The sequence below is a fragment of the Mustela nigripes genome, chromosome 5 (assembly GCF_022355385.1).
Source record: "Mustela nigripes isolate SB6536 chromosome 5, MUSNIG.SB6536, whole genome shotgun sequence".
Classification (NCBI taxonomy): domain Eukaryota; kingdom Metazoa; phylum Chordata; class Mammalia; order Carnivora; family Mustelidae; genus Mustela; species Mustela nigripes.
In genome coordinates this window covers 35,025,981-35,051,557 of record NC_081561.1, presented here as the reverse complement: position 1 = coordinate 35,051,557, position 25,577 = coordinate 35,025,981, and the positions used below count along the sequence as shown (strand labels likewise).

The 25,577-nt window shown below is 37.3% G+C and overlaps 1 protein-coding gene across 2 annotated transcripts in view; it reads left to right on the top strand.

Moving 5' to 3' along the window:
• The window catches only part of CD109 (CD109 molecule), a 136,832-nt gene that overhangs the window by 64,454 nt on the left and 46,801 nt on the right, over positions 1–25,577 (top strand). For both annotated transcript variants that reach the window (XM_059400144.1, XM_059400145.1), the window contains exons 8-22: positions 1,078–1,174; positions 1,424–1,565; positions 2,318–2,427; positions 4,939–5,163; positions 5,997–6,098; positions 6,185–6,247; positions 7,070–7,246; positions 8,636–8,788; positions 14,309–14,383; positions 14,798–14,858; positions 17,040–17,181; positions 18,186–18,303; positions 21,401–21,514; positions 23,381–23,599; positions 24,562–24,706. In XM_059400144.1, the coding sequence (XP_059256127.1) occupies positions 1,078–1,174; positions 1,424–1,565; positions 2,318–2,427; positions 4,939–5,163; positions 5,997–6,098; positions 6,185–6,247; positions 7,070–7,246; positions 8,636–8,788; positions 14,309–14,383; positions 14,798–14,858; positions 17,040–17,181; positions 18,186–18,303; positions 21,401–21,514; positions 23,381–23,599; positions 24,562–24,706 (1,943 nt within the window). The remainder of the gene's footprint in view (positions 1–1,077; positions 1,175–1,423; positions 1,566–2,317; positions 2,428–4,938; positions 5,164–5,996; positions 6,099–6,184; positions 6,248–7,069; positions 7,247–8,635; positions 8,789–14,308; positions 14,384–14,797; positions 14,859–17,039; positions 17,182–18,185; positions 18,304–21,400; positions 21,515–23,380; positions 23,600–24,561; positions 24,707–25,577) is intronic.

Genomic DNA, 25,577 nt, shown 5'->3' with positions numbered 1-25,577 from the left:
CTCTCTTTTGAATGAATGAACTTTGTGCTGAAGTTGCTGACCAGGGTTGCAGCTGACTTGACTGTTTTCATTTGGAAGGTGATACATTTGAAAATGTATTTGTTTCATTCTCCTCAATTTGGAATGTACTGCATTTCACCATTGGCTTTTGAGTTGAGTTGATCCAGATGAGGAGGCATTTCTGTGTTCAACTAATGGATTCAGGAAACAGGAGTTTACTGTTAGATTTATAGAGTGCGGAGCAACACTGACTTCCACGTTTGGCTGAGTATTTATTACACAATAGAAATGGAAGGAACCCAGGAAACACATTTAAAAAAGGCTTTCTGGCAGTAAAATGGTTTACCAAAGATTGCCTCTCTTTTTCACATGAAGAGATTTTCCCATCATGAGAGAGGATTAAAAATTAATACATAAAATATAAAGCAGCAGAGATGAGATATGACTCCAGAAAATAATTTTGGCACTGTGGGTAAAAAATTACTCTTCTTTTATATTTTTCTGCACAAAGCCAAGTTTTGATAACCCTGAGCACATTTGGTGCCCGCAGTGTGTTTGGTCTAATAAACCCTTCTGGGTAATACTGGAACGGGCAACAGTGGGCCTTGGCGATTGCAATTTCAACTACCATTTTAAAATGTTCAAAAGTAGCAAAGTGTCCTGGACATGCAGTTAATGGGCCAGTCTAGATTTCTAGGAATAAAACGTTTTCGTAACTTAAAAAAAAAAAAATCTTTGGACAGGAAACTGCACTTGCAATTATAATCAGATTTTTCTCTGCAGTGTCTAAAATGGTTAGAGGTGAAGTAGGTGCTATGAACTGTTTTTGAAGTATTGTCATTAAAAGTCTTCTCATTTCAGAGACTTAATTTCAAGGATCACCATTGATTAAGGATATTCCTAGTTGTGATTAGTTTTAAAAATTTGCAGTGAGAGTATTTTTTAAAATATAATTTTTTTAAGTTGGATTGCTAGTGATGTTATTGAAAGTAATATTTTCTTTTTTGGAAAGTCATATTTTTATGTGCTGTTTTGATACTGTCAAGTTGAAAATGTAAAAAAATTATTATTTTTCAGGTATACGTATGGGAAGCCCGTGAAAGGAGATGTAACACTTACATTTTTACCTTTATCCTTTTGGGGCATGAAGAAAAATATTACAAAAAATTTTAAGGTAACTTTTACAGAGATCTTATGACCTCAAATGGGGAAACACTATACGTATACTTTTACTAGAAATAAGATTTCATACTGAATTAACAAAGATTGAGTGTAAGAAAAGAGTTTTTTTAGAATTGGACAGATGAGAATCTACCCATTTATACTCCAGAGCCATCATATTTTGTGACTCAGTTTGAATTTTATTTCTAAAATTTGAATTGCTAAAGTGAAGAATAAAATTGAATTATTTTAAACAAAACAGATAAATGGATCTGCAAACTTCTCTTTTAATGATGAAGAGATGAAAAAAGTAATGGATTTTTCAGAAGGGCTTTCTGAACACATGTATCTGTCTTCCCCTGGGCCGGTAGAAATTTTAGCCACAGTGACAGAATCACTTACAGGTTTGTAGACGTTGAAGTGAAGGTAAAGCTGCTTATGTGGTGCTGCTCTCTCTCCTTTCTTGTTACGACTAGCACGTTCATTTGGGAGCCTTTCTAAAGATGCTACTTAATTCTGAAATTGTTATGTCTGTTAATTAGTGTCACTTGCAGAATGTTTTCATTATGAAGGAGAAACTTCTTTTCTTTCTTTCCATTTTCATTTTAAATTTTGGGGGGGGATTACCTATTTTCTACCACAGTCTGTGCTTCAACCACATGTAATAGGTATTTGTAATTTTCTCCATTTCTCCTTTCTTTTCAACCTGGGAACTACATGGAAAGGCCTGTTTTTTCAGCCGACTAACCACCTTCTGTTTTGTGTGTATGTGGGTGTGTTTTTAATCATTTAACATCTTCTGAGCTCTTGTCTGCTCATGGACAGTTCTTTTTCAATAATAAAATAAAGGTTAATTGCTTGGATCTTTCTGTTGCTATCCACAGCTTTCACGAGACCTCGAAGGAGCAAAAAATGATTCAGTCTGTGGCCTTAGTCTTCAGTTGCGGATGGGCACAGCAGTAACAGTGCTTAGAACGGGTCCCTGGAAGCTGTAATAGAACCGTATGGTTCTCTTTATGACCAAACCAGTGTGGGAATGAGGCTTCTGTGCCCCATTAACTTCTTGGCGACGTAGCTTAGATAGAAAAATTGGATGAATAGAGGCTGTTGGTGAACAATAACATTTGGTTTCTAAATGGTGCAATTTCCAAAACAGGTATCTCAAGAAATGCAAGTTCTAATGTATTTTTCAAGCAACATGATTACATCATTGAATTTTTTGATTATGCTACTGTCTTGAAGCCATCTCTCAACTTCACAGCCACTGTAAGTTGGCATGCTTATTAATGATCTAAAGCAGCAAGTTCAGTTTAATGAAACAGAATGGCAGTTAATATTTTTGGTGCTTTTCAAAAAAATATTAAACTCAAAGTAGATAGATTACTTTTTCCCTCTTAGATATATGAGGTATGTAGAATTGTTCCCAAATGACCTTTGTCTAAGTTTACTTAAAAAAGTAGTTTCCGACAAACGTATTTTCCTCAAAATGTATTTAATAAGGAATTTAAGTTAGATTTGGATTGCTACATTGAAGCTTTTATAAATTACTTGAAAGAATTAAGTGCCAGTCAAAAAATTTCAATTTCAGTTTGATTTTCATAAAGATTAATTTTAGTTCTAGCAAAGATGTTGCATTAAAAATTATCAACAATTACTCTTTTTAAAAAAAAAAATTTAACACTTATTGAGTGAATTTTGACACTGTGCAAGGCAGGATGCTGGGTGGGGCTTATAGAACTAAGAAGAATCCAGTCCCTACCCCAGATTTACAGTTTTTGTGATGGTGACAAGAAAGTATACACACAAGTATGATTTAAGGAGGATAAGGTCAGTGTCATGCATACATTTCTCTAGTGATTTAAAGCAGGGGTTGGCAAACTTTCTGCAAAGGACTGGACAGTAAATAATTTTAGCTTTGTGATACATATGGTCTCTGTGACAGCTACCCAACTCTGCCATTATAGCATGAAAGCAGCCTTAACTACTTTGTAACAAAGTCAGGGTGGCTGTGTTCCAGTAAAACTTTATTTACAAAAAGCCTGGATTCGGCTTTCTTGCCTGCCATAGTTGCTGACCTCTGGTTTAAAGAAGGAAGGTATGACTTCTTGTTGAATGGATCAAGAAAAGTTTTAGATAGTTTCTGATTTCAATGATCACATAATTTAGTTTGAAAAAGTAAGGAAAAAAACCCTTGAGGCTGCAAATGGTAACTTCCAAATGAGTAGAGTGAGACAGTAAGAGTCTGGGAGGAGGAGTTGGCTTGGGATAGGGAGGAGGGTCATTAAAGGATGCTTTATGGAAGGGGAAGATTTAAGCTATTTGCTAAAATATCAGAAGGGTATTATTTTAGTTTTTCAAAGATTTTATTCATTCATTTATTTATTTTTTAAATATTTTATTTATTTATTTGACAGAGAGAGAGATCACAAGTAGACAGAGAGGCAGGCAGAGAGAGAGAGGGAAGCAGGCTCCCTGCTGAGCAGAGAGCCCAATGCAGAACTCAATCCCAGGACCCTGAGATCACGACCTGAGCTGAAGTCAGCGGCTTAACCCACTGAGCCACCCAGGCGTCCTCATTTATTTATTTTAGAGAGAGAGAGCGAGCGAGAGTGTGCAAGTATGAGCTGGTGAAGGAGCAGAGGCGGAGGGAGGGAGAGAGGTAAAGAACCTCAAGCGGACTCCATGTTGAGTATGAGCCTGACGTGGGGCTCGATCCCATGACCCTAAGATTGTGACCTGAGCCAAAACCAAGAGTCAGACACTAAACCATGAGCCGCTCAGGTGCCCAATATTAGTAAATGTTTGGTGTGGAGGTGAAAGGTGGGGAACAAGGTGAGCTGAGACAAGTAAAGGCCCCTCTTTGCCAAGTTCAGGTGCATTCACCTGGATGGGTACAGTTGTAGCAGGGAGTTGTGTCCAGGGGTGGTGAGACAGAAAACAGGAGGCAAAGTGTGGGAAGTTGTCAAGAATCCTAAATGGCACATGCATGTTTTTGTACTTTATGCTCTAGGCAGTGAAGAGCCTAGGAGCCTTACGAGTGTGGGAAGGGTATGGAGAAAGCCGTATTCCAGGGAGACGGATGGGGCTGTATGTAGGAGGATGGCTGCAGCTCAGAGGTGGGAGGTGGTGAGGAAGCTTGAGGGGGGGATGTGCTAATGGAGAGGATGCAAGACAGAAGTACAAGACTTAGTGTATATTTGATCTGGGAGGTGGGAAAAGGGAGGGGTAACTGAGAGATGGGAAGTCTGGCAAAATTGTGGTGTTAGCAAAAAGAGGAGAGGCAGGATGGTTGCTCAGTGATAGATGCACTGAATTCGAGTTGACAGGGATACTTAAGTAGAAGTTGTCTGCAAGTGGAAATTGGAAGTGTTGAGTATGAATTCCAGAGCAAGGTGAAGAAAGCAGTAGGAGTGCTGAGACCTTTGAGAAAAAGAGAAGCACAGGTAACTGATAATTTAGCCTTGACAAGTTTCCACATTTAGGAAGAGGGACGTGGAACCCAAAAGGTCACGTGAGGACACAGAAAGAGGGCTCTGAAATAAAGAAGGTTGTTGTGGAGCCATGGAAGGCAAGAGAAGCCATACTAATAAGAAGGGAATGGTCAGTGGTGTTGGAAGCCTAGGGAGAGACTACTTCATCTGGAAGTTAGGGTACTGCCATCAGTTTTTGAGAATTCATTTTCATCAGAATACCACAGATGGGGACTGGATTCATTTGAACTTAAAAGCTTTGCTTTTCTTGTTACCTGTTTTTAAAATGTTGTGTTTTGACAATTAGGTGAAGGTAACCCGTGCTGATGGCAATCAACTGACTTTTGAAGAAAGAAGAAATAATGTAGTTATAACAGTGACACAGAAAAATTCTTCTGAGTACTGGAACAGATGGAATAGCAGAAATCAGGAAACAGGAGCTGTCCAGATCATAAATTATACCCTCCCCCAAAATGGAATCTTTAAGATTGAATTCCCAATCTTGGATGATTCCAATGAGCTACAGTTGAAGGTACCATTTGTTTTTCATCATTATGTTACTATAAGATCATTAAAATTGTAATCTCATGGTAGGTACTCAAACCGTTAGAGGTCAAAGTTCACAGGAAGTAGGAAGTAGACACATGTTTCTATTTTTAAAAATGGAGGAAAACGTTATAAACAATTTAGTAACAGCGGCTTGAGGGATGGACCAAGTACTTCCTTGTAAATTTATTTTAAAGAGCATAGTAAAATATAGTGCTCTGAAGATATGATCAAACTCCTCAGATTCCCGGCCTAGGTTGGTTTTCAATCATTTAAAAGTGTATTTTGGCAGGAGCTGAAATGAAGAGGAAAACATTTTTTTAAACCTATGCTCCTTTGCTGAACTCTTCTCAGAGGGTGTCATTTGGGACACCTCAACCATTCCTGCTATCTTTCTTTTCATTGCTCAACCCTTGGTCCTTTGAGTTTTACTCTGACTATTGGTAGATACATGAGTTGGTCTGATGTTTTGCTTGTAAATAAACTCTGTGTTGTGGAGAGAAGGAAAGGAGTCCTTTCTCATTTTGTTCTCTCTTCTCATTGTGTTTCTAGATAATGTACTTTCATTTCTGAAATAAATTAGGACTATGCTTTTTCCTCATAGATTATGGTGATGAAGACCCCTTCTATGTTTTAAAGCTGTCACTTTCTTTATAAACTATAAAGTGAAGATCCAATGTCTGGAGAACACACTTTTTCTTTCTGCAAGAAAAAAGAGTAAAAGTGAATTTGCCTTTCAGGAATTGTTCAACAGATAGTATCCTTTCTCAGGGTGTTACTGAAGATGAAAATTTATAGCTCCCTTTTCTTCTATTATAGGCTTCTTTTCTTAATAGTGTGAGTAGCATGGCAGTTCATGGTATGTTTAAGTCTCCCAGTCAAACATACATCCAGCTAAAGACAAGAGATGAGAATGTAAAGGTAAAGCCTACAGTCACTTATAATTACAATATAATTGTTCTCTTTTGCCATTCATATGTGCTTATTAATTAAGATTTTTTTTCTAGGTGGGATCACCTTTTGAGTTGGTGGTTAGTGGCAATAAGCAATTGAAGGAGTTAAGCTACATGGTAATCTCTTATAGAATCTGAATTTATTATCTCTCTCTCTTTTTTTTTTTTTAAGATTTTATTTATTTATTTGACAGACAGAGATGACAAGCAGGCAGAGAGGCAGGCAGAGAGAGAGGGAGGGAAGCAGACTCCCTGCTGAGCAGAGAGCCCGATGTGGGGCTCGATCCCGGGACCCTGGGATCATGAACCGAGCTGAAGGCAGAGGCTTTAACCCACTGAGCCACCCAGGCACCCCTTGAATTTATTATCTCTTATAGGATCACCACGAATGATATCTACCTTATGTCTAAACTCATTAATTTTTTAAAATTCAGTCTTATATCCTTTAGCCTGCCCTTTTCATATTACAGTCAAAATTTCTTTTTTATTCCTTCACCTGTATTTGCATTTCCAACTTAAGATGGATAATTAAATCTTGCATTATGTTTAAAATTTAATTTTTTGAGATAATCCATCTGAGTTTATTGTAGAAAATTATAAAATATGAGAAAAACAAAATAAATAAATAAGAATTGCTACACATACCTTGAATTTTGCTCATTCTGGCCTCCCCAGTGGTGCTCTATATTCTTCCCACTCAAAAACAGATTCTTGACTGTGAAGCTACTGTTGTCTCAATCAGTATTTCTTTTATCCTTTTCTGTCTCCTAGCTTATCCTCTCTGTGTTGGTCAGGGAAGTTTCTTTGCATTCATAAAGGCTTTGAAGTTGGTTTAAGTAAACAATTTGTGTGTATGGTTAAAGTTATGATGATTATAGCTGCAGCTAAGATTCTTACCAGCTTTGGCATAAAATGAAACTGTTCTACTCTTCTTTTCAGGTCGTATCCAGGGGACGGTTGGTGGCTGTAGGCAAGCAAAATTCAACAACCTTCTCTTTAACACCAGAAAATTCTTGGGCTCCAAAAGCCTGCATTATTGTGTATTATATTGAGGATGATGGGGAAATTATAAATGATGTTCTAAAACTCCATGTTCAGCTTGTTTTTAAAAATAAGGTAAGATTAAAGGTAATGAATGATGTTAGAAGAAAACTTCATATTAGTGAAGTCTGAGAAATGTTACTATTTCTTTAGAAAAGTACCACTAAAAAAAAGTATCACTAAAAAAATTGATTCAAAATTGAATCAATTATTCAATTGATAAACAAAATGAATATTCTTTTTTTTAAAAAGATTGTATTTATTTTTTTGACAGAGAGAGAGATCACAAATAGGCAGAGAGGCAGGCAGAGAGAGAGGGAAGCAGGCTCCCTGCTGAGCAGAGAGCCCGATTCGGGACTCAATCCCAGGACCCTGAGATCATGACCTGAGCTGAAGGCAGAGGCTTTAGCCCACTGAGCCACCCAGGCGCCCCAGATAAACAAAATGAATATTCTTGATATTCATTTCCAGAACTATGGTTGAACCTTTTCATATTGTTACATGTATATTTTCACATGTGGAATTATTGGGCAGTGTGGGTCTTATTTTAAGATTCTTGGCTTTAAGACTTTGACTGAGGGGCACCTGGGTGGCTTAGTGGGTTAGGTATAAAAGCACAACTCCAAGGTATAAGAACAAAATTTTATCTAACCCATGGAAAGAAGAAAAATGAAAAGATGAAAAGAGAGGGGGAAAAAAGAAAGTAATCACATTTAAAAGTATGAAATAAAGTAGAAATAAATCCTAATTAGAATAAGAATTACCACACTTGTAAGTGGGTTAAATAAGCTTATTAAAAGACATGGACTACCAGACACTCAGGGGGTTAGGTATAAAAGCACAATTCCAAGAAATTTCTTAGCTATGAAAGATAAGAAGTATAGTTTTAGCTATATTTGTGAAGACATAGCTTTCTCTACATTTAAAAAAATATTTTATTTTTTTTGTCAGAGTGAGAGAGAGAGAGAGAGAGAGCGTGAGCAAAAGCAGCGGGGAACGGCAGGCAGAGGGAGAAGCAGGGTCCCCGCTGAGCAGGAAGCCCGATGTGTTCAATCCTGGGACCCCAGGATGTGAGCTGAAGGCAAACACTTAACCGACTGAGCCACCAAAGCATCTCTACATTTTTTTTTTAAAGTAATCTCTACACCCAATGTGGGGCTTGAATTTACAACCCTGAGATCAAGAGTCGCATGTTCTACTGACTGAGCCAGTCAGGCACCGTTCTTTTTTTTACTTTTTATATAATTTTTATTACATTACTCATGAAGAAACTACAAATTTGAAGAGGATATATTTAAATTTTTAAAAAATTTTCTTTCCCTGCAGAAGGCTTATGTATGGTTTCAGAATTATCCCTGAGTTAAGGCAAATGTAAAATCTTTGCTAGATTTTGAGTTAGTAAGACATGTAAGTAATGATTTTTAAAAAGTCAAATAAATCAGTCCTCTTTTCTCCCTTTCTTAGATAAAGCTATTTTGGAGTAAAACTCAGGCTGAACCATCTGAGAGAGTCTCTCTTAGGATCTCCGTGACACAGCCAGACTCAACAGTTGGGATTGTAGCCGTTGACAAAAGTGTGAATCTGATGAATGTCTCAAATGATATTACAATGGAAAATGTGAGTTTAGCAATTTTTTCCTTACAAAATACATGTTTAAAGAGCAAAAAGGAAACCTATTGCCTTAGTTCAAATATCTAAAGGAAATTTCATTAGTTCCTCTTAAGTCAGTAATCAGTAAAGTTTCCAAATAAAAAGGATTTGGATTCTGGTTGTTTTGTTGGAAAGGGGCTTCATATGGTGAAGAGTCTTTGCTGTTTTACATGAGAGATGCCATCTGAAGTTTTCTCTTATTTTCATACTGTATTTGAATTTAAGACTCTCGAGAAAGTACTAGGAAATTTACTTGTGTAATTGTGGATGACATTGGAGAAGAGAACTTTAGATAATTTTGAAATACTTTTTCTTTTGGTTATACCTAAGTGTCATATATAAGTATAGTCTTATTGAATCTGGAATTTGTAGTATATTGAGGGAGTGAAATCATGTTAATCTACAGAAAACTTATATATCAAGAAATATGGAAACATCTAGTGTTACATAAATTAATTCCCTATTCATTAATCATTCCATGTTAATTTGTAAGTTCTTGATATATTCTTTTGTGCCATTGTCAGTTGAAATCTAGATTGTATAACCTATATCCATTAATTGATTAAGTACATATAGGAGGAAAGATATAAATGTTTAGGTTGACTTGATCATTTTGTTGTAAATTAATCCACTTGATAAAAATTATATATAATTTTCAGTCTATAAAGATACTTTTTAAAAATCCATTTTATTTATTTATTTATTTAATTCTTTAAAATCCATTTTATTTATTTATTTATTTATTTATTTATTTGACAGAAATAGACACAGCAAGAGAGGGAACAGAGCAGGGGGAATGGGAGAGGGAGAAGCAGGCTTCCCTCCGATTGAGCCCGATGTGGTGCTCAATCCCAGGACCCTGAGATAATGACATGAGCAAAAGACAGACACCTAACTAACGAGCCAACCAGGTGCCCCTTGCTTTTGTTTTTTAGTGTCTGGTAGTCCATGTCTTTTAATAAGCTTATTTAACCCATTTACAAGTGTGGTAATTCTTATTCTAATTAGGATTTATTTCTACTTTATTTCATACTTTTAAATGTGATTACTTTCTTTTTTCCCCCTCTCTTTTCATCTTTTCATTTTTCTTCTTTCCATGGGTTAGATAAAATTTTGTTCTTCTGGTTTTGAAGTTTTACATTCTGTTTTTGTTCTTATGATACATGCCCTTAATTCATGAACCATGCATATTTATTTATCATGTTGATTTCTTACAGCTATCAATATTTGTATCTTTATCTAACAGAACAAGCATTTTCGCATCCTCTCATTTTCTTGCATATACATTTTGTCTTTCACCTGTTGCCATCTTCTTCTCCAACCCCGGCCAGACCATGTTGCTTTTGTGAGGGATTGTAATTCTGTGTCATTATTGATTGCCCTTTTGATCTATGCTCTTCCTTCATTTTTTAATTCTGGAAATTTACATCTGTTACTTCTTCATATATTCCCTCTTCTCCATTTAAATTTTTTCTTTTCTTCTGAGACTCTCATTATTCAGAGATTGGCATATCTATTTTCTTTCTCCATATCTCCTAGCTTTTTGTTTTATGTTCTCTATCTCTTTGTCTTTTTCTGTGTTTCTTGAGAGAGCTCCTCATGTGACTCTGCTCACTGGTCATTTTTCAGTTGTATCTATCCTACTTTGATTTCTTATATTGGGTTCTTTATGTCAGCTATTATGTTTTTAATATCTATTATTTTCATTTGGTTCTTATCTTTTGTTCTTTTTTTATATCATCCATATTTTTCCTTATCTCCTTATGTATATTTACCATGTTTATTTTAAATTCTTGAACTGGACTTTTCAGTGTTTTGCTTCACATGTTATGTGTTGTCTATTTGGATATCTTTTATGGAAGACATATTCTTTGGATGTAGTTGGGTTGGCAGCTATTCTGATAATGTCTTGTTGAGGAAGGCTCAATGCCCCATTCCAATCTGTGTGTTTTGTGAGTTTAAAGAGAGGATGGAGTTAAGCTCCAGGGACTAGAAAACTACTCTTGATCCTCCCTGTGTGATGTTGGGTTTCATTCCATGTTTCACTTTAAAGCTCTTAGGGAAAAGCATCACCAAGAAGAGACAATCTCTTGAGATTATGATTCAGCTGCCCTGAGAGTTTGGAGGACAAGAGGAAGAGAATGCTTGGGGCCATGGGTCTGTCCACAGGTTCTCCTGTTTCTCACACCAGAAGGGCAGAGGAGCTGACTTATTTTCCCGACACCTTGCAACAGGAAGTGTAGGCTGCTGCTGCAGCTACTGATTTCGGCAGTGAAAATGCGGGGAATGATTGTCCTGAGGCTACCCATTGGAAAGAAGTCAGAGCAGAACCTTTTCTCCAGACTGTCTGCCTCTAACACTTTCTGCCACCCAATTCCTCCCAACACACCAATTCAAGATATCCTTCACTCTTCCCAGGGTCTTCTCATCCCACTCATCCAAGTTTCCTACTTGCTTTTATTGTTTGTCCAGAGTTGGCTCTGGGGGAGGGTGTCAGGAGCTTGTAGTGACAGGCCATTTTGGTTTCTTTTGTTCTTGTTAAATTTATAAGTGGTGCTGAGAGACTCTTGAACACCTTGAGAAAATTTAAGTGTGCTAGACCTTCTGGAAATAATTTTCAGACACCGGCCTTTGCTGCAGCTTTGGCAGTTCCTTTTTGTTGAGCCACTGAGAAAAGGAGATTCTTTTTTGGAGGTAGTTGATTCTTTCTCGATAATTCCACGATATTCCATGATAATGATTCATGCCGGTGTGTCAGCAGAAGGTGATCCTGCATGCATTTGTGTTCTGTAGCAGAGTTTGAGTCATGGGATTAAAACCTTCTCTCTATTATGTCTGGTTCTGGGTCCATTGCCTGTTTGCCAACTTCTTGAGATAATCTGACATTTCCTGTTCTCTCATTCACTTGTTTTCTTCTTGGTGCCTCTTCTGGCACCATGTTTGGTTACCATGCATGTAGCAGTGGTGGTGCTTAGCACGGCAGAAACACTGGATGCACGTGTTTCATTTTAAACGGGTGTGTTTTTTAAACTTGGACTTAGAATCTTTCATGGTTTTTATTCCTGCCTTTGTCTTAAGTTTTCTGGTTAATGCTAATGTAAATAAAGGAGATATATTGGAATAGTTACCAAAAAGGGTATCATATCTTAATTTTTTATTGTGGTGAAATATAGATAACATAAAATTTGCCGTTTTAACTGTTTAAAAAAAGATAATTCAGTTGGTGTGAATTACATTTATAATGTTGTACAAGCATCATCACTATCTGTTTCCCAAACTTTTTCATCACTCCAGAGAGTCTGTAACCATGAAGTGATGATCCTCCATTTCCCCTTTTCCTCACCCCCGCCAAGCAGTCTCTAATCTACTTCCGTCTTTATGAGTTTGCCTAGTCTAGATATTTCATGTAAGTGGAATAATATAAAATTTGTCCTTCTGTGTCTGTCTTCTTTCACTTAGCTTAAGGTTTTCAGGGTTCATCCATGTAGTAGCACCTGTCAGAACTTTATTTCTTTTTATGGCTGCATAGTATACAATTGCATGTGTTTACCACATTTTGTGTATCCGTTCTTCTGTTGATAGACATTAACTTGCTGACTTTTGGCTATTGTGACTGATGCTGCAATGGACTGTTGGCATGTTAGACTCTTTGGGTCCCTATTCTTTTCAGTATGTACATGGGAATGGAGTTGCCAGGTTATATTCTAATCTGTGTTTAGCTTATTTATTTATTTAAAATTTTATTTATTTATTGACAGAGAGAGAGAGTGAGAGAGGGAACACAAGGAGGGGGAGTGGAAGAAGGAGAAGCAGGCTTCCCGCAGAGCAGAGAGCCTGATGCAGGGCTTCATCCCAGAACCCTGGGATCATGATCCTAGTGAAGGCAGATGCTTAATGACTGAGCCACCTAGGCACCCCTATGTTTAGTGTTTTTAGAAGCTGCCAACTTTACTCACTCTTTTTTTTTTAAGATTTTATTTATTTATTTGAAATAGAGAGAGAGAGATCACAAGAAGGCAGAGAGGCAGGCAGAGAGAGTGAGAAGCGGACTCCCTGCTGAGCAGAGAGCCCGATGCGGGCCTCGATCCCAGGACCCTGAGATCATGACCTGAGCTGAAGGCAGAGGCTTAACCCACTGAGCCACCCAGGTGCCCTTTACTCACTCTTTTAACCTATTTTACTCACTCTTGCTAGCAAGGAGTGCTGTTCTTAAAAAAATAGTATTGCTAATGTGATAATGCAAATATCTCGGTATTGAAAAAGCTATCTCATTGATGTTATAATTTGCATTATTTTGATTATCAATGAGGTTGGATATTTTTTCTGCTTATTAATAATTTTTATTTCTTTTTTGTGAATTGCCTCTTTTTGTTATTTTAAAAAATATAGTTAACTGACATTTTGCAGAACTTATATTATCCATCAAATTTAACCCATTTATCTGCCAAAAGTATGGGTTGTTTTCAATGCTGACCCCTATGTGTTGGTTTAGTCAAGGGTGATATTTAAGTTCTTCCTGGGCAAAACTTAAGCATACACTTCTTTTTTTTTAAAGGTTTATTTTATTTTATTTTATGTCTTTATTTTAAAGAATATTTAATTTGTTTATTTGAGAAAGAGAACATAAGCAGGGGGCAGCAGCAGAGGGAGAGGAGAAGCAGACACCGCACTTAGCAGGGAGTCAGACCTGGGGCTTGATCTTAGGACTCTGAGATCATGACCTGAGCTGAAGGCAGACACTTAACCAGCTGAGCCACCCAGGTGTGCCTATTTATTTATTTATTTGATAGAAAGAGAGAGATACAGAGAGAGAGAGAGAGAGAAAACCAGCAGGAAGAAGGACAGAGGTAGAGGGAGACAGAGAATCCACAAGCAGATTCCCAGCTAAGTGCAGAGCCTGGTACATGGCTTGATCCCAGGACCATGAGACTGTGACTTGAGCTGAAATCAAGACTCGGCTGCTTGACCAACTGAATGACCCAAGTGCCCCTGAGCATATACCTCTTAGGAACTCTCTATCACTGAACAGAGTAAAAATAAGTTAAGAGAGGAAATGTATTTTTTTTTTTGGGGGGGTGATTTAGTGCAGATATTTATGTAATACTTTACCTAAATATTTTTTTTTTATAAACATATATTTTTATCCCCAGGGGTACAGGTCTGTGAATCACCAGGTTTACAGACTTCACAGCACTCACCAAATCACATGCCCTCCCCAATGTCCATAATCCCAACCCCTTCTCCCAAACCCCCTCCCCCCGGCAACCCTCAGTTTGTTTTGTGAGATTAAGAGTCACTTATGGTTTGTGTATTTTTAACTGACTGAATCATGAACAAGGCATTCAAGTATTCTTTATTCCTCCATTTATGTCATTTTCATTTAAGCTTGTAGGCCCTGTGTTGTCTAAGCAACATACAAGAAATATGACAGGGGTAGAACAGGTTGCTGTGATTCAATTCATTGCATGTATTTTATCTTCTCTTTAGGTGGTCCATGAGCTGGAACTTTATAACACTGGCTATTATTTAGGCATGTTCATGAATTCTTTTGCCGTTTTTCAGGTATGTTTAATTTGTTACAGACTTTGAAAAGATATTAATATCTTTTACTATTGCAAACACTTTCAGAATTAATTATCTGGATTATGAAATGTTAACCTTTTCTTAAATGTGTTGCTGAAGTGGAGTGTTATATAAGTGTAATCTGAAATGGAAAGATAATTATCCTTCCAATTTTAAAAGCAAATGGAAAAAGTGTGTGTGTGTGTGTGTGTGTGTGTGTTCTGTGTACGGAAAGGGAGAGAGAATGCTCATGTACATATGTAAATTCTCAAAAATGAGATAGAGTAAAAAAACCCTTTCACATGTGCATAAAAATGAATGCACAAGAGTGAATTAAAAGTATGGGAGACAGCTGGGACATTTTACAGAGCATTTAAACTTATTTTTAAAGAAAATTAAACTTGTTCTTTCTAGGAATGTGGCCTCTGGGTATTGACGGATGCAAACCTTTTGAAGGATTACATTGATGGTGTTTGTAAGTAAAACCTGGCAGTGTGCTTTTAAGTATTTAAGTCTTTTAGGTATTTAAAATTATTCACATAGGTATGAATACATTCTGGTTGGACATGGATATCATGATTTTCATTTTCTGTTCTCTTACCCTAAAGTCTTTGGTGTTTAATGTTCATCTGAGCCATGACATGGAATGTTTGTCTGGGCTTCTATCTAGATTTTTGAAATGAATGCTTGCTATTTTCTCTCTGTAGTTCTTTGGGATGGTTATATTTTTGGACATATTGGAAGATCCAGTGCTTCCAATTTGTATTGAAAACTGTGCATAAATGAGAATGGTTAACTCTAGAAGTTGTTCTCTTTTCTTTCAGGAAACCTCATGCTAATGTCATAGTTTCTATCTCTGAGTTCCCTATGCCTGTCGGTTGTTCTCAGTTACTCCATACTGACCCTAGGCTGTCCAGCTTTGGGTTGGTTTTCAACACCACTGGATACCTGAGCCTCTGTCTTGAAGCTAAAAAGATAATTTTATAGCTTTAAAATTTTTATGAAGTCATTATGATCTCTATGTATTAAAGACAATATGGTACAGTTACTTTCTTCCTATAATCATCCATCTTGGACATCTTCTAAGCAATGTTTTTCCATTCTCTCTTTGCCAGTATCAGCTTTTACCTATCTTTGTTCATCTTATGAAATCCTGATTTCCACTGTAATACTCATTCTGTTGTTAGTTATACTCATCGTATCCTTTACCTTTTCCTGAGAACTTTCTTCTACCTTTCCACCTCCCCCACAACATAACAGAAGAAACCTGATACTCTTACTAGGATACTATGTCCTTAGAAACCTTCTCAAGTGACTGACATTAATTTTTCTGCTTCTCTTCTGGATCAAGTTTCCTAAGTCCCTAGTGTTCGGTGTTCTCTTGAGTACTTCAGTGTCACTGCTCAGCAACCCTCAGTTAAGAGCCATTTATCATTGGAAGCTCAAAAATTTCCATTATAGATCCTTCAGCCAACATTTAGGTCCCCTACTTTCCCTTTCCTTCTGTGTGCATTGAAGACTCTCACAAGATATTCGAAGTCTTACTCTTATTGTCATCCTGAGGATTTGACGTCTGTGTGGTTGATCCATTTAATGTGTACTGTCTTGCAGTCACCACGATGGCTGTCAGTAGTTACTCAAGGCCATTTTATTACTGGAACTCTGCTCTACTTTTAGAATTCAAATGCCTATCCTTATACCTTGTATATTCCTTTGCTCCCTTTCATTTATTGAATATTTTTCATTTTATTTTATTTTCTTAAGATTTTATTTATTTGAGAGAGGGAGAAAGAGAAAGCACGATGAGCAGAGGGGAGGAGCAGAGGGAGAGGGACAAGCAGGCTCTCCGCTGAACAGGGAATCTGATGAGGGGCTCCATCCCATGACCCGGGCATCATGACCTGAGCTGAAGGCAGATGCTTAAATGACTGAGCCACTCAGGTGCCCCTATTTTGCATTTTTTTTGAAACAGTTTTAAACTTACAGAAAAGTTGAAAAAAAAAATAGAAGTAGATGATAGAAACAGAAAGAAAGCTTTTGGTGGAATATGGGTCAGGATGCAGTGTTATCGCCTTACTAGATTACCTTTCCTTGAGAATTTGGAATCTACTGTTTCATGGTTACTTTAACAAAATTTAGTTATGTAAACAATTTGGAAAATGAAAACTCTTCCAAAAATGGTTTAGATTATATTGACTTTTCTGGAAATGTGTCATTTTGCCAGGCAACATGACTTTATTTTTAAGCTAGTTAACTAGATGATTGTAGCATCTTGGGGCTGGTATGACCAATGGTAATGATCACTAGGGAACTAAAAAGAGAAGAGAAAAATTGGAGGGAACTTTAAAAACGTGATTTAATTTGTTTTTTTTTTTTTTAGCAGCTGTAAGTAGTTTTTCAGGTATTGGTTGTACAGGCAGGGAACATTTTCCTTTTTTTTTTGAAAGTTTTTGAGCTGCTGTAACTGGCCTCAGAGCCCTGGGTAAGTCACTTGACTTCAGGGGGTCTCAGGTGTCTTATCTGTAAAATGAGAAGGTTGAATAAGATGAACTCTAAAGTCCCATTCAGCTGAGAGGTGTTGCAGTCCTGTGGACTAAGTTTATAATCATCTGCTACAGTGACTTTTCCCCCAACCATTGTCAATATTGATTTTTAGATGACAGTGTTGAATTTCTTGAGAGGTTTGCGGAGGAAACTGAAGGATACTTGGTAGATTTTCATGACTTCTCTTCGGTTAGTAACCCACGTATCAGAAAGCATTTTCCAGAGACGTGGATTTGGCTAGACACCAACATGGGGTAAAGATTTATAATGTTCTTCGCTCATACCTCTTTTGTTTAGTGTTCATTTTAAATAAATTTTGTGTTCTTTCTAATGTTTTAAGTACAAATGTATTGTGATGAACAACTAAATAGACCAAGAGGTTTTTATTTTAGAATCTTTATTATATTTAAATGTAATGTTTGAGAAAGCCACAGGCAAATTGGGGCATTGAGAGTATCATTAAGAAGATAGACCATCTTCTAATGAAGGGTGTTTTTAACTTCCTTCAAGTTTCATGGTACTTGTTTGAGTAAATTGCTGAGAGTATGCTTATTGCCTTAGGGTGGGAAGCACTTGTAATTACTCTCTACCTTGTGGCTCTTTGTCAAACACCCCCATAAGCCACAGGAAGAAGGAGCACAGGTGGTGGGAGGATTCAGCTTAGTTGACCAACCCTGAGCTTTCTGGCCTGATGACTGAGCAGATGAATCATGCAATCTTCACATATTTTATGGTCAGCCATTTATGGAAACTTGAAATAAGACACAAGTCAAACCTCAAAAAAAAAAAAAAATAGCACTGACTGAGATACAGAGGGAAACTTCTATGCAAATTGACAAATAAATTGAGTTAAATTAGAAAATAGATACTTATTGTATATACAACATTTATGAAAATTATGGTCATTCTGAAGGTATAAACATTGTAGAAAATTTTTAGTGGTCTCTGGGTAAGGATGCAATGTTATAGCCTTATTAACTGAACTATTCCTAAGAATTTAGGATCTTCTCTTTCATGGTTACTTAAAAAAATTAGATATGTAAATAATTTGGAAAATTAAAACTTCTAAAAGTGGTTTAGGTTATGTTGACTTTTTTTGAAATATGTCAGTCCTTGGTGTTGTGATTTTAATTAATTAATTTATTTAAGTTTAGTTTTTAAAATTTTATTGAAATATAATGTATTATTTGCTTCAGGGGTATAGGTCTGGGAATCCTCAGTCTTACACAAGTGATTTTTATTTTTATCTTGACTTCAGTTCTAGGATTTACCAAGAATTTGAGTTTACTGTGCCTGATTCTATCACTTCTTGGGTGGCCACTGCTTTCGTGATCTCTGAAGATTTAGGTCTTGGACTAACAAGTTCTCCAGTGGAGGTAGTGTATTAAAGACCTACTTGCAAATGTTAAAGCTCCCAAAGCAAAGAAAGTGTCAACTCTTCAATGAATTTTCAAAATATGATTCCTTATGATGTTGATCACTGTCTAGCGATTCCTTAGCTTTTCCTTTTTGTATTTCGTTGGTTTTATACTTTAGAATGCGAGCTGTATTAAATTCCTAAATGTGCTACGTCCGAATTAAGATTTGGATAAAACTTCATTATTGACTGAATTCAGCTATTTCCAAAGGCCAGAAGAGAGGTAGTTTCTGTGTATTCCCTCTGCAAAGGATGGGCAGACCTTCTCAAGATGTGCTATGGCACCATTTCTGGTCAAATTGCATCACATGTTACTTCTTCCTTTTTTTTTTTAATTAATTAATTTTTTTCAGCATACACATGTTACTTCTTAAACCAGTCGCTGGCAAGAAGAATTTTATGAGCATGTCTGGTCTTAGACCAGTAGCTCTTACCTCTGTCATAACTAAAGTCCCCTTTTTATAACAGATACTTTGTTTTCCTCTTCCCCATCTGGAGTGAAAGTCATGGGAAATATGGTATACTTATATACTTAGTTAAAAAAAATCAATATGATGCCTAAAGTGAAATATTAAGGAAAAATTAAAGGAAAGTAATGTGTAGTAAAAAATATATATATATATATATATTACAGTATATAAGTGGTCAGACGTAGCTGTACTAGACGGCATAAATCTTCAAATATTTACTCCATGCATATAGAAGCACCCTGTGTGTAACAGCTGCAAGTGAAGTTTGATATGTATGTATTGTTTTAGCATCTCAAAAACCTTGAGTGGTGCTGCCTGTGGTGATGTCAGTCTTTGAAACCATGAACAACTTTTGGTAAAGTCACAAACAAAACAAAGTGTGGTCTTCTGTTGATTTACAACATAGTTGTATTTGCAAAAAATTCAGTGTGTATTGAAAAATGCTTTGGGTTTACATATAAGGTGGAAATAGCTTGTAAGTTCAGATCATTATAAGCAGGTACTTTATGGGAATGTCTGAAGAGATATTCAGGAATCATGAGGGATGGGGGACACTTTTTCATTGTCTGAGACTGTCCTGAGCGTCACAGACTTTCACCCACTACCCTTCAATCATTGTGACAATCTAAGACAGTTCCACAACTGTCTACGTAAACCTCTAGAGGGAATTACTGCTGCCAGTGGCAACCATTGGCCTAAACTAATAAAGATTTATTTTCAGAGGTAGGGTAGCGGTTCAGCTTCCCTATAGCATTTGGCGGCTGACAATCTCAGAATTGGGTCACCAATGAGAAAGTACATGCACGTGTGTATGTCAGAAGGTAGTAAGCAGCACATCATCTAGACTTTGCACATGAGTCTCAAACAGGGATGTTGGATTTGGCAAGTGGCTTTTCAAGCAGATGGCTGGAGTCATAATAGCATAGTAGGTGAGAAGCTTGGCTTTGGCATCAGACATGCTGGGGTCCTTTTCTGGCTTCTCCATTTACTATTGATGTGACCTTGTACTAGTTACAGAGATTCTGGACAGATTTCCTTTCTGTAAAGTATGGACATAGAACCTACCTCATTGGAGTTGTAAAGATTAAATGAAATAATTTGTGTAAAGTATCTATAAACTTTAGTGGGACTACATCAAAATTAAAGTTTCTGAATGGTGATGGAAACAACCAACAAAACTAAAAGGCAACCTACTGAATGGGAGAAGAGATTTGCAAATGACATATCCGATAAAGTGTTAGTATCCAAAATATATAAAAACTGATAAACTCTGCACCCCAAAACCAAATAATCCAATTAAAAAATGGACAGAAGACACGAACAGATATTTCTCCTAATAGACATCCAGATGGCCAACAGACACGTGAAAAGATGCTCAGCATTTCTCATTATCACAGAAATGCAAATCAAAACCACAATGAGATACCACCTCACACCTGTCAGAATGGCTAAAATAAAAAACTCAAGAAACAACAAGTATTGGTGAGGATGAGGAGAAAAAGGAACCCTCTTGAACCATTGGTGGAAATGACAATTCTTGCAGCCACTGTGGAAAACAGTATGGAGGTTCCTCAAAAGACTAAAAATAGAACTACCTTATGATCCAAGAATCACACTACTGGATATTTATCCCCCAAATACAACAACATTAAATCAGAGGATACATGCACCTGAGTGTTTATTGCAGCACTATCAATAATAGCCAAACTATTGAAGCAGCCCAAGTGTCCACCAATAGATAAATAGATAAAGGAGATATAGTATAGAAATAATAAAATATGGAATATTATTTGGCCATAAAAATGAAATCTTGCCATTTGCAACAGCATGGATAGAGCTAGAGAGTATAATCCTAAGTCAAATAAGTCAGTTAAAGAAAGACAAATACCATATGGTCTCATTTATATGTAGAATGCAAGAAACAAAACAAATGAGCAAAGGAAAAAAAAGACAACCAAGAAGCAGTTTCTTTTTTTTTCTTTTTTATGTATTATTTTTAAAAAAGATTTTTATTTATTTGACAGAGAGAGAGATCACAAGTAGGCAGAGAGGCAGGCAGAGAGAGAGGAGGAAACAGGCGCCCTGCTGAGCAGAGAGCCCCATGTGGGGCTCGGTCCCAGGACCCTGAGATCATGACCTGGGCAGAAGGCAGAGGCTTCACCCACTGAGCCGCCCCAAAGCTCCCCCCCCCTCCCCCCCCCGCCAAGAAGCAGTTTCTTAACTATTGAACAAACTGGTAGTTACCAGAGGGGAGATGGGTGGGGGGATGGAGGAAATAGGGAATGGGGAGTAAAGAGTATGTTTACCATGATGAAAATAAAATAAAATAAAAAGGTAAAAAAATAAAGACCCTGGATCCGAGTAGGCACTTAATTAACTAGTTAAATTATGTTAAATAACATAAATCACATTAATTCATCAACATTGACTTGGAATAAGTTGGCTGTTTGTTTTCCATTGATAGGCAAGTGGACATTTCCATGTGGAATTATAGGCTTCACAGGTTTTGTGAGATTTGCTTTTAATTGTATGAAATGTGAAGCATTTTGACTTGAATAAAGTATGTATTTGTTGTGTTCTTTCCAGCTACAAGCCTTCCAACCATTTTTCATATTTTTGAATCTTCCCTACTCTGTTATCAGAGGTGAAGAATTTGCTTTGGAAGTAACCATATTCAATTATTTGAAAGAAGCCACTGAGGTAATATATTTAAGGTTTTGTTAATCATTCACACTTCAGGAAAGAATAGAGAAAACACACAGGGATTGGGTTGTTAATGTTTGGATGTCTGGGAATCTGAGCTTTTTATACATTTCGGAGGGACTGAAAATATACATATTTTTTCAGTGATTTCTTCTACTTAATTAATGTCAAAGGTGAGTCTTAGCGTCTACACGTTCTCTTTATTTCCAGCACAGGTTTTCCGCTTTAGCCGCATAAGTTCCTTGAGGTCTCTGAGGCAGGTCTTTCTCTTTCCTGCCTCCCTGTACTTTTTCCTCGTCCTCCCTGCTCTTGGAAGGGGTTGCTTCTTCTCACTGCCATTCTGTGCTCCTTGCGGTTGGCAAGAACTTATTCAAGACCTGGCTTGAAGCTAGGATGCCTTTCCTCACCTATTCTGTTATGTGTTGTTCCCATGTTTATATAGTGTATTTGATTCTGAATACCGTGTGTTCAAAACAAGGCTTTGTTTTTTGAGTCACGTGCTTTATGTTTCCTTAGTTAGTTCCCTGGAAGGCAGGATTAGGCCACTGTTGGTGTTGTGCTCCCTGTAGTACTAACCAAGTGACTGATTTTTTTCCCCCCCTCAGAGTAAATAGGGATTATTAATCTCATTATATGAAAATGGTACAATGTCTTTAAGCACTATGTTTATAAACTGTTACTTTAAAATTGTACTTAAAAATTTTTGGGGGGGGGGTAAGATTTTGTTTATTTATTTGAGAGAGAGAGACAGAGCACAAGTGGGGGGAGGGGTGGAGAGAGGGAGAAGGACAAGCACCTAATGTGGGGGTTGATTCCCCGACCCTGGGATCGTGACCTGAGCCAAAGTCAGACACTTAACCCACTGAGCCATCCACGGCCTCTAAATTGTACTTTTTTACCTAGTCAACAATTGTAACATTGTAAAGAGCAAAAGATCTGGAATCAGAAGGCCAGATTCAATGTCTTGCTCTAACACTTACCAGAAAATAAGTTAATAGTAGTTTCCTCACCTGCAAAATGGGACTAGTAATTATCCCTACAGAAGATATTTTGAGAAACAGATGAGAAAATAAATGGGAAACAGTTCATAAAGTGTAAGTCCTAGATAAATACTGTTCTTGGTAAGATTTGCAACTTTGACATACTTTACTAAATTTTACAACCAACATATGCTTCAGGACTAATGTCTACATCATTCTTTCCTTGGAATAATTGTTTTTTAAAGATTTTTTTTTTTAAGATTTTATTTATTTATTTGACAGAGAGTGATCACAAGTAGGCAGAGAGGAGGCAGAGAGAGAGAAAGGAGGAAGCAGGCTCCCTGCCAAGCAGGGAGCCCGATGCAGGACTCAATTCCAGGACCCTGAGATCATGACCTTAGCCGAAGGCAGAGGCTTAACCCACTGAGCCACCCAGGTGCCCACCTTGGGATAATTTTAGCAGAGACTCTCAGTGGATGTAGTAACACTTCATCATGTGTGTCTTAGGTTTTTCTAATGGGACCGATGTCTTAAGATGACACAGTTAAACCAGGCTTGTGGCAATACCATAACATGAAATAACCTTTCTGGGCCATCCTTCCCCTCAAAGTCTTCGGATAATAACAAAATTTAATGTTAGTAGGAGTTTAATATTAGAAACGGAACTGAAGGGTGCCCTTTCTCCATACATCTTGAGGTGGAGGAGGAGAGCATAGAGAAATGACGTTTTCCCTGATAACCCTCTTGTCCTGTTCTTGGCTGCATCTGTCTCACTTTCCTCTCATCTTGAGCCTCGCAGATTTAATAACCTTTACTGTAGTAATAAAGCAACACTTTCCTGAGGAGCATTTATTATGTAAAACTTTGATAATTTTCTTTCCAGGTTAAAGTAATCATTGAGAAAAGTGACGAATTTGATATTCTAATGACTTCAAATGAAATAAATGCCACAGGACACCAGCAGACCATTCTGGTTCCCAGTGAGGATGGGGCAACTGTTCTTTTTCCGGTCAAACCCACACATCTGGGGGAAATTCCTATCACAGTCACAGCCATTTCTCCTGCTGCTTCTGATGCCGTCACCCAGAGGATTTTAGTCAAGGTAAATATTTGAAGTCTCAAATAAGTGAGATGGAAATATATAATCAAAAGAGAAACAGAAGATGGTTTTTCTCATGGTTAAATTTGTTGTCAAGATCTAGTAGGTCATCTCCTCCACCCTCCTGGTATTGTGTGATTGTTTTCTCATCTGTGTGTAAAGATCTATAATATGTTTTGGAAGTAATTGCCAATTACCTCTTTAGCTTTATGGTATGCCCCTACAGCAAATCTCTTTTGCTGTCAGTTACATTTAAAAACTGTGTTATGTTGGAGTCCTGTTAAATGACCCCAAGTTGATATGTAGATTTTGAATTTTGGAATTCCTTAATACAGTTAGAAGAGATTTCATAAAAAATTTTTTAATGATTTTATTTATTGAGAGAGAGAGAGCATGAGTGGGGCAGGAGGGGCAGACAGAGTGGGAGAAGTGAACTTCCTGCTGACCAGGGAGCCAATGCAGCACTCATTCCCAGGACCCAAGCCGAAGGCAGCTGCCCAATCAACTGAGCCACCCAGGCGCTCGATAGAATTTTTTTTCTTTTTCTTTTTTTTTTTTTTTTTTTGAGAAGACAGAAAAAGACAACTCAGCCTTGTTGATAAGCACTTGTGTTCTGGGGTGAGACAGCCCTAGGTTCATATCCCAGCTCTGTCAAGTGTGACTTTGGACAAGGTATTTAGTCTGTCTTTGGATAAGAATAGGATTTACTCAGAGGGTTTTTCTCATCACCTTTTCATCTTCTTCTTTGCCATTTCATGAAATGTTTTGTTTACTCTAACTAGAAAGTAAACATTTATTAACAGATTTGAAGCAGGAATAAAAAACAGTAGGTATTTATCTAATTGTATACATACTGTGAACACAGCAGGCAAGATGTTTATCTTATTATTTTCATAAAGTTCTCTGTAAACAGAGGAGTTGAGATGATGTCAACCGATATTAATCGTGTTCCTTTTTTCCTACAGGCTGAAGGAATAGAAAAATCATATTCACAATCCATCTTGTTAGACTTGACTGACAACAAGTTACAAACTCTCCTGAAAACTCTGAGTTTCTCATTTCCTCCCAACACAGTGAGTGGTAGTGAACGAGTTCAGATCACTGCTATTGGTAAGAACACAGTATATCACCATCACTGCTGGTTTATTTGTATGTGACTACATACATATCTATTTTTGGATGCATTTTCTTATCTAGTCCTAATGAGAAGATGTTGCCAAAATTTTTAGTTGGTACCAACTGATGATTACAATAGAAAGAGTAGCAGATATGTGTCCTAGGCCAGTTCTTAATCACAGTGTGCATATGAATCGTGGGGATCTCTTCTAAAGGAAGATGCTGGTGTAGTAGGCCTGGGGTGGGGCCTTGGGGTATGTATTTCTAACAGGCTCCCAGTTGATGCCGATGCTTCCGGTAGATAGACCACTCTCTGGGTAGTAGGGCCCACTATAATGGGGCTGGAGGGAGGGGTTAGTTCTAAGAGCAAGAGCTTCTGCCCTCTGAAGCTCTCAACCACTGGTACATAATCAGAATCTTCTATGGAGCTTCATAAAAACACAGGCTCCCCTTGAAACCTACATAATCAGAATTTCTTAGCTATGGCTAGGGTGCGTATATTTTGAAAAGGTTTCACAAGCCTTGTGAGGATGGAAGGTTGAGCGCTGTTTGCCGAGAGCAGATCTCTGTGTGCAGATAACCTTCAGAGCAGGAAGCGGCCCGCTGACTTCACCCTCTCCTTGTGAACTTCTGGCAACCCGAAAGTACTTTTTCGTCAGCTGTTAAACATAGCTTCCACACAAGCGCTTTGTTTATATAGCTGAGCTTCACAAATAACTGGAGGAAATGTTTAGATTAATGAAGATTAATGAATCTAAATAGTTCGTTAGGTTTTCAGGCTGTCAGGACCTAAGGCACTTTTTCAGAGGTTCTTTTAAATCTCATCTGTATGTGGAATGCTTTCCAATATAACTCAACCAACCAG